The sequence below is a fragment of the Eretmochelys imbricata genome, chromosome 21 (genome assembly GCF_965152235.1).
Source record: "Eretmochelys imbricata isolate rEreImb1 chromosome 21, rEreImb1.hap1, whole genome shotgun sequence".
Classification (NCBI taxonomy): Eukaryota; Metazoa; Chordata; order Testudines; family Cheloniidae; genus Eretmochelys; species Eretmochelys imbricata.
Window position 1 is genome coordinate 16,106,801 of NC_135592.1, and position 8,968 is coordinate 16,115,768.

Here is an 8,968-nt window from a genome sequence, read left to right on the forward strand (position 1 = left end):
AGAATGAAAAAGCAGAATTTCAAAATTTCACATGGAAAGGAAATCTGAAAAAAATAATCAAAAATACTTCATTATGAAAATTCCAAAAGAAAATTGAGCCTGGAAGCCCAAGCTCCATGGTCCCTGGCCCAGCCATGGCTGCCAGAGCTTCCAGGCTCTCTGTCAGTCTGGCTCACGGAGAGCCAGAAGCCAAGAAACTCTGGGAACCTTGGCTGAGGCCCTCCCAGGCTCCCAGCTCTGGGGCAGGCAGCCTGGAAGCCTTGGTGCCCATAGCCCCAGGCCAGTCTGCATGTCTGGCTGTCCCAGAGCTGCAGACTCTGAAAGGCCTTGGCTCAGCATCCCACCTGGTGAGCTTACAGGAAACCTGGCAGATTTCTGATGGACACCTGCCTACAGGTCATCCAAAGGTTCCATGAAATATTTTGTGTTCTAGAAACAGGCATTTGTTGATAAAGCCTTGTTTCATCAGAAAATTCCTCACCAGCTCTCTTTCTCTCTTACATCTTTGACTGTTTGGTGTGCCAGCTCTGAGACACCCTGCAGTCATTCACACTGAGCTGTTCCTCTTCAAAGTGCCTTACAGCCACTAATACCAAGATCCTCAAAGGTATTTAGGCTCCTAACTTCTAACTCATTAATAACACCCACATTGGGGCATGAACAAACATGGCGCAGGTGAGCACTCCAGCCCAGCCAGCCTCTGGAGGCTGGCACATTCTAGTTATCACTCTAGGCCAGAGTAATAGCATGGAGGATGACCACGACCATGTGATCATTCTAGGCTGGAGCACTATACCAGAGGGGGAGAAACACTGATCCAGAAGAGGTAGGAGAAATTACCCAGAATGGGCATCTGCAGGGAAATTTTCCCCGACCCCTCAGTGCCCATGTCTAGACTGAAGATTCTATTGTCCATTAAACTCAAGAGGTTCGGAGAGTAACTTCTCTAGAAACAATTCTTAATTTGGGCCAGGGCTGAGCACCAGCATCTCTAGGCTTGGTAGTTCACAGCCCCGGCACATCTGAGCTTGCCACATCAGTTATGAAAGTGAAAACGATTTCTTGAGCCCAGGCAAATAATTGCTTGAGCCCCAGCACCTCTTTCATTACAAATTAAGCACTGTCCAGAACTCTATTAATTTCTCTATAACCCTACTCATTTCATCCGTATTCACTTCCAAAGGACTTTCCTATAAGGGCTGTATTGGCAAGACATGTGTGGACGGATGTACGGCACACTCGCATCTCTCCAGTTTGAGTACTCCCCCACTCTGTGCATTCCCCTGGCACAACTCTCCGTGTTGATTTCAATGGGGCAGGTTGGTGCACTGACCGCTGGGGTGGGGAAGGAGGAAGGTGGGACACGAATCTATGGGTTTAACCCATGCAGTTCTTCCCGGTGATATGTGTTAGCTAACAAAGCCAGCACTAGGGACAGATCCTTTGGCCCCAGTTGCCTGGAAATAATTTCTTAGCTAACGCTCTCCTGATCTGTTCTCACGTCCAGTAACACCCAGAGTGGAGCTTCTATGCCTTCCTCCCTTGCCCACTTCCCATGCAATTCAACAGCTCCCCTTTTTGTAAAAGGGCCACTCTCTGCAGCCTTACAGCTCTGCAGGCTGGGAACTTGCTGCTTTACTCAACTTCATCACAAGAGTCAGGAGAAAACTCAATTAACTAAAAATAAGGGAGGGGTGGAGCCTGGCTCCATCCCATAATGCTCTGTGTAAGCCAGCTAAACATAGCACAACTACTTCATTACACACTCCTGAGGCCAGGAAGGGTTTGGTGCTCAGGGCAGGTCGTGGGCTTATCTGACCCTCACTGTTTTGGGGATAATTTTTCCCCTCCCCTCCTTTTTCATAAGGACCTTCCCCAATTTGCCCTGAGCTGCAGCAAGACCCTTTCTTTCCCTAGCTGAGCATCACCCTGAGTCATTCGCGCTCACTGCTCGTCAATGGAGAGAGCGCTAAATGCTTCTTGAACTGGGTCACCAGCCAGCAGAGTTGCATGGTCATGGCCTGCCAGGCTGACAGATATTGTCTCACTGTTTCTTTGTACTCCCCCCGTCGGTCTGTAATACTTAGACTGTAAGCTGTTTGGGGCAGGGGCTGTCTTTTTGTTCTGTGTTTGGACAATGCCTACACAATGGGGTCCTGTGTACTCCAACAATACAAATAATAAATAAGCCCCTTTGAGGCACATGTTTGCTTTTCTTGTGTAGCCTCATTACTATGGGCTGGACTCGCAAGGAATTTTGCATCATGGACAGTTCGCCCCTCCCTCCCCCCCGCCGCCGTGAGATTTAACGATTGGCTTTATTACTGAGAATTTCTGTTGTATATATAGCACCAAATGTGCTATGCTCTTTAAAGCCTGGGGTGTGAAATCTGCATTCTCTACTGTCATGGAATTGTGGCCCTCAGCTGGTAGAATTGGACAGGAAATTCAAACTCCATGCAAGAGAACATCAGGGGCATGGGGAAATCAGTGTAAAACATCAGCCTCATTTTGTCCTGTCCTACTTAAGTAGTTGATGCTTCGGTTTATCATGAGCAGGGGGGCTTTGATAGGAGAGGAGGACAATGTAGGTCTCCCATAATCTGCCTTTCCAAGTGGAGGTGGCTGTTGTGTATCCCAGATCTCGAGGCTCTGGAATTGAAAGCCAAAGTCTCCTGGAAAATGGCATGGCGAGGGGTGGAAAAGGGAGAGTACCAAGGAAAAGTCCCAGAGGAGGAGCATTTATGGAACTCTTTATTGGGGCTGGGAAATCCGCTGGTCCTGCTCACTGGGGAAGAGCCTACACTTGCCACCAGAAGTATTGAGACCTAACGGTTCAATGTGTACTGTACACCATTTATTTTAGCCCGGCAGTTAATGAGATCTTTAAAACGCGTGCACTTGGACTAAGCCGGAGTCTGTGTAAGCCAGAGGGTTCCTAGTGGCAGGGTGAGACACAACATGAAGGACCACACCCTCAGCAGGTGTGGATCAGCATAGCCGCCCCAGGGGTCCTGGCAGAAAGAAGAGGAGGACTGGAACCATTTGTCTAGTGGGGGTGCGGAGAGCCATTGAACCAACGGCAAACCCTGGATACAATGAGAACAGGAGGACTTGTGGCACCTTAGAGACTAACCAATTTATTTGAGCATCAGCTTTCGTGGGCTACAGCCCACTTCATCGGATGCATAGAATGGAACATATAGTAAGAAGATTATATATATAAACACACATACAGAAAACATGAAAAGGTGGAGTAAGAGGCTAATTAATTAAGATGAGCTATTACCAGCAGGAGAAAAAAACTTTTGTAGCGATAATCAAGATGGCCCATTTAGACAGTTGACAAGAAGGCGTGAGGATACTTAACATGGGGAAATAGATTCAATATGGGTAATGACCCAGCCACTCCCAGCCTCTATTCAAAGCCAAGTTAATAGTATCTAGTTTGCATATTAGTTCAAGCTCAGCAGTTTCTCGCTGGAGTCTGTTTTTGAAGCTTTTCTGTTGCAAAATTGCCACCTTTAAGTCTGTTACTGAGTGTACACGATGGAATCCACCTCAAGCCAGGGGGTGGGGCAGCACGCTTAGTTCCGGCGCCTGTGAGCTGCACTGAAGTCAACAGCAGCTATGCTGATTTACACCAACTGAGATCTGGCCACAGCATTATAGTTTGCAGCTGTACACACTAAAGGTGACATTGAACAGAGAGATGCTGGCAAGAGCAGGCTCGGGGCTGGTTAGAGTGCTGTATGGATCTCTATCGTTCCTTAGAAATAGCTTTTCTTTTACAAAGAAAGTAAGTCTTTTGGGTCTGCCCCTGCAAACCTTGTGTCCTGCTGAGAGGGTCTTCAGTAGGGCTGCCCATGTGACTAAGGGCTAGTTGCAGTGAGCGAGTTGCAGGAATGCCATTAGTCAATGGAAGTTAATCAGATTCCTCACAGGCAACCTGACCTTAAGCAGGGCTAAAAGGACTGATGGAGGGATAGGGGAGGAGATAAGCTATGTCAATGGAGCAGTTTTTCCATTTTTTTTGCAAATTCAGAAGGTTGTTTTTTTTCCAAACCTTATCTATTTAAAAAAATGCGAAGTGACACCACAAGAATAAACCACAGCCACCCAGTAAACAAGGAACAACCCAGGAACCCACACCACAGCGAGGGAATGGGTGTGTATTAATCTCGTTCATGTAGCGGAGAGCAGCACAACAAGAACCAATGGCTGGAAGTTGAAGCCAGACAAATTCAAATTAGAAATAGGGAGGGCGATTAACCATTGGAACAAACTAGCAATGGATAGCAATGCATTCTCCAGCTCTTGAAGTCTTCATCTCAAGACTGGCTACCTCTCTAGAAGACATGTCTTAGCCAAACACAAGTTACTGTGCTCAATGAAGGGCTAATGGGATGAAATTTTATGGCCCATGTTATGGCTTTAAAAAAAATATCAATGTATGTTTATTCTAACAGCTCTGGAGTACGCAAAGTCCTCTATCCAGCCACAACAGAGATCGGCCTGGGGCGGCAACAGAGTAAGCTTCCCACACTCACTGCCATAGCAGTAGGAGCTGTAGGGACTCATCCCAGGATGAGAGAGTTCATTTTCCATGGCCCATTTATTCACTGGCCTCTCTGCACAAGGTGGGCACTGAGTCGCTGTTGATGAAGACACCTGCTCACTCAGAATCAGCCTGATTTGGGGTGGAATTTTCAAAAAAGCACCTCATTTTAGGACCACAAGCCCCGTTGACTTTCTACAAGCTCCTGGGTCACATAGGACCTTTTGAAAAATCCCATGCTAATCCAACTCCTTTCAAGTGACTTTGCTTTGAGATTCCACCCCCGCCCCACTCTCTAGGGAACTTTGGGATATCTGCTCTGTCTTCTGGGACCTTGTGCAATTTATATATCATGTGATGAACCCAGCACAATGTTGGGTGCCATAACATGAAATGCTATTTAGTCCCTGAATACACACAGAAGAATTAAAAAGCAGAAAATGTCCCAGAGTCGATGTTTCCTAAATATCTGGGCCAGGAATGTCCAAGGTGATTACCAACAATTAGCCAAATTTTCAACAGCAGCAGCCAGGTGTGAAGCATGGATTTAGGAGCCTATCTACCTAAACAAGGTGCCTGGTTTTCTAAAGCACGGAGTGCTCTGCAGTTCCCATTGAGATCCATGGGAGTGGTGGGTGCTCAGCACTTTGGAAAATCAGGGTGTTTATTGGATCAAATCCTCAAGGGCGATTCTGTTTCAGAATGTAAATATCTGCCCAATTTCTCCAGACATTTTTTGAATGGCACCCACTCCTGCCCATCAGCCGTAGGCTGAATCCCCAGCAGAGCTGTGGCAAAGGTGTGGGGCAGAATCGTCACGGACACCTGCAAAGATTTCTGCCTACAGTTGAGGTGTTTGTGGTGAACAGCGACCATAACATCACGAACTGGCAAAGTTGTCTGAGTCCCTGCCTCTTCATCCGGCACCTACTGTCAGCCTGGTTTGTTTCTTATTCCACCAGATCCTGAGACCACAAAGCCTTAATCGATAAAAGTGAGAGGAGCTAGGAACAGATTTACACATGACCACATCTTCCAGTTACCCCTGTGATTAGCGCCTTCAGCTGCCACAGACAAGCTTGCCTCTGCCCTCTTCAGCACCACCTCCTGGCTCCCACAATCACAGCGGTCACAGCTTCATACACTACCATCCTGGCATAGTATGGGGTACTGCCTACACACATTCCGCCACAGAGCTGCTACATCCCCCATGCAGTGGGTTTGGCATGCAAAGGAAATAGTTCAAGGGGGCTTAGGAAGCCAGCTGGAACTGTATAAACATTTGGCCCCTACCCCAAACTCCATAATGCAGCCCTGCTTCTCCTCGGAAGCCAGCCCCACATTCAAAGTCAAGTGCTGCTGTTACCTAGAACATTTGGATATTTGACCCCTCTCATATTTGAGTCATCTATACATATCTGCCTTGAGACTCTTACAACCTTGCAAAGCCAGTCTAGATCCTCAAGGGTTGAGCAGAGACCTTTGCATGTCTCATTCAGCATCAGTGTCACTCATCCTTCCTGCTAACACCTCTCACTATCCTTCCATCACAGCTGGACATCTTCTCCCCAGGAGGATGTGTCCCAGCTTTGCCGCTCTTACAGCAGGAGTGAAATCCAGATCACAAGGCCACTGGAAATCACAAGCACAACTGAGACCGGAATAACTTGGCGCAATGGATGGTGAGAGCGGCTCAGCTGTAGGTGACCCAATCACAAAGCCCTTCCCGACACATGGACCACGCTGCACGGGGAGGGGGAGAGGGTGGGGACGCGGTTTGGCTCTGAGGTTTTTTTGGTTTTTGTTTTTTTCCCCCTCTGCTGGAGAATTTCTACAGTTCCCCAAAGGAAGAACAATGAAGCAAACTCTAAAGAGAAAGGATGGTCCTGGCGTTAAGGCTCTGCCTTAAGAGACAGGGCTCTTCAGTTCTTTTCCCATCTCTGCCACAGACTTGCTGTGTAACCACGGATGAGTTGCTTTGCTTGTACCTCACTAACCCGGTCTGTAAAATGTGAGCAACGTTGCTGACCTGCTTTTCAGTCGGGTTCATAAAAGCTCTTTGAGCTCAGGTGCACAGTTATAGTAATGAGCCGGGGGAGAGATGATTGTCACCTTTCAAATGTGATAGGGATTCCTCATCCTCCATCATCTCCTCTTAGGTGCTAACAAATCGACAGAGCAGCGATTGCTAGAGCAAACCAGCCATATGCTGTGATTTACAAAGCGCATTTACATTTACAAAGAATGTATCCTGTGATTTACAAAGCGTGGGCTCTCCACCACTCTAAACTCCTTAGCATGCCTGAGCTGCTACACTGTCCCTGTGTAAAGACAGCACATGTCTAGCTGGCTGCACTGAGCCTAGCAGGGCCATTACAGGAAACCATGCGTTGGGCTGCTCATGGTCAGTGTTCCTAAGCCTGGACTAGAGGGGGAGGAAGCCACCCAAAGGGCACAAAGCTGTGAGCCCAGATACAGAGCAGGTCATAAGACATTTGGCAAATAATCCAAACAGCAGGGAAATACTCAGAGGAAAGCTGGGAAAATAGATCACTGTCTGGGAAGTGAAACACTATTTAGAGTCAGGGAACGAGCAGTTAATAATGCTTTGCACCTTCCATCTGATGCTGCCAAAGCACATCATGAAGATACATTAACTATGCCCCAAAGCAAGCCATGAGAAGGGGATGATTGCCACTTTCCACATGGGGAAACGGAGGCACGGGTGGTTAAAGTCACTTGCTCAGGATCACACAGCAACAGTCAGGGATTGAACCCAGAGGTCCTGACTCCTAGTCCTGTGCTAGCCCTTCCAGAGGCTGTAAGATTTCCTGCCATTTCCTCTGGACAGAGAAATCCCAGCAGGCAACTCCAGAGAAACGGGCCAGCTTGTCTCTTTTCGACAAAACCCAGCAGAACCAAATAGCCTAGATTACAAAGACCCCAAATAAAAACCCACTGTGGGTTCTCAGTTGGCTCAGGGAGGGGGAACGTGAATCCCTTGCTACTCGGAGCGCGGCAGCGCGGAGCAAACCCTTCCTTTGTTTTACCTCGGTTGGAGTGCCCAAGGTTCGACGACTGAGAGGATTTTTGCTTCTGCCGTTTCACCGTCATCATCACCTGCTCCTGGACTCTCTGTTTTCCCGTGCCCCTAGTTTTCAGCTTGTGATCCGAGGGCAAGGCCAATGTAGAACTGGCCTGGTCTTGGAAACACTCATAAGCCAGGGCTGTTTTCAGCGGAGAGTGAAGCATGGCTGCAGAGAGAGCGAGTGGAGTACAACTTCACCTGACTGCACTTCAGAAAACACAATGGTAACAATTCTTGAGCTGGGGTTAAACCTCAAGAATCCCTCCTTGCCATACGGCCCTCTGCTGCTGGCTTCTCCGCGCTCCTTCCCCTGGCTCTCCAGCTGGGGTGTGAGCCGGCACGCCCTCCGTCAGACTGGATATACAGCCCCCTGCCTGCACACACCCACTCCGAGAGCACAGCACGCTCAGCTCAGGTGCTGCAGGGCAGGCAAGTTATTGCTGACCTGGATGCGATTGCGCTTTTTACACTCATTACATAAAGGCACCAGGCAATAGAGAAGCGAGAGCAGGCAGGTGGAGTGGGAGGGGAACAGACTCGGGAAACTTCATCCTCGGAGTGACGGCTTCCAGTTCCCCTTCGCAGATTCATTGCCAGCTGTGTGTCTAGATAGAAAACTCTACCCTGCGTGACCGTCCTCCTCCCTGGCAATTGATCACTGGGCCCTTCCCCGTGCAGCCTGCTCCCGCCCTTCTTTGCTTTGAGGTTTTTTCTTTTCCCTAGTACGAACTGGATCAGCATCCAGCACCAACGGCCTAGGGGATAGGTGGCTTCTCTACGCTGCAGGGTAAATCCAGGTCTGCTACAGCGGCCACGCTGCAGTGTAAACCTGGGTTTCAATTGCTGGACCCAGGTCTCTCAGCCGTGCCAACGCGTCCATATTGCGCTATGCTGAACTTCTGACTTTGTTGCAAGCCCTGTCATTTTGCAGCTCAAGCTGCAGATCCAAGTCTCAGCAGGACTCAGGCTCTGACCCACCCCCACAGCAGGGTCCATGGGCACAAGTTCAGAGTCGTTCCTGGCCCAAGTCAGACTGATTTCTGCACGGACAGGAGCGGGGTTTGGGCTCAATCCAGAGTTTGAGCTGCCTGGCTTGACAGCGCAGCACAGACGTACCCTATGGGGCAAGAGACGATTTCAGACGTGGTGTCTGCTCAGAGGACGTGTGTGGGGGCAACGCACTACACAGAGCTCAGGGGAGCTGGGTTCAGATCCTGGATCTTCCACAGACACCCTGTGTGACCCTTGGCAAGTCAATCTCTCTCTGACTCCGTTCCCCTTCTGTCAAAGGATAACCCTTCCTTTGTCCACTTAGCCTGAAA

General features: G+C 48.9%; 1 protein-coding gene across 1 annotated transcript in view; it reads right to left on the minus strand.

The window, feature by feature from the left end:
- Positions 1-7,810, minus strand: part of PKP1 (plakophilin 1) — a 46,721-nt gene extending 38,911 nt beyond the window's left edge. The window contains exon 1 of the mRNA XM_077839420.1: positions 7,609-7,810. Coding sequence (XP_077695546.1) covers positions 7,609-7,810 — 202 coding nt within the window. The remainder of the gene's footprint in view (positions 1-7,608) is intronic.
- Between the last annotated feature and the right edge of the window lie 1,158 nt (positions 7,811-8,968).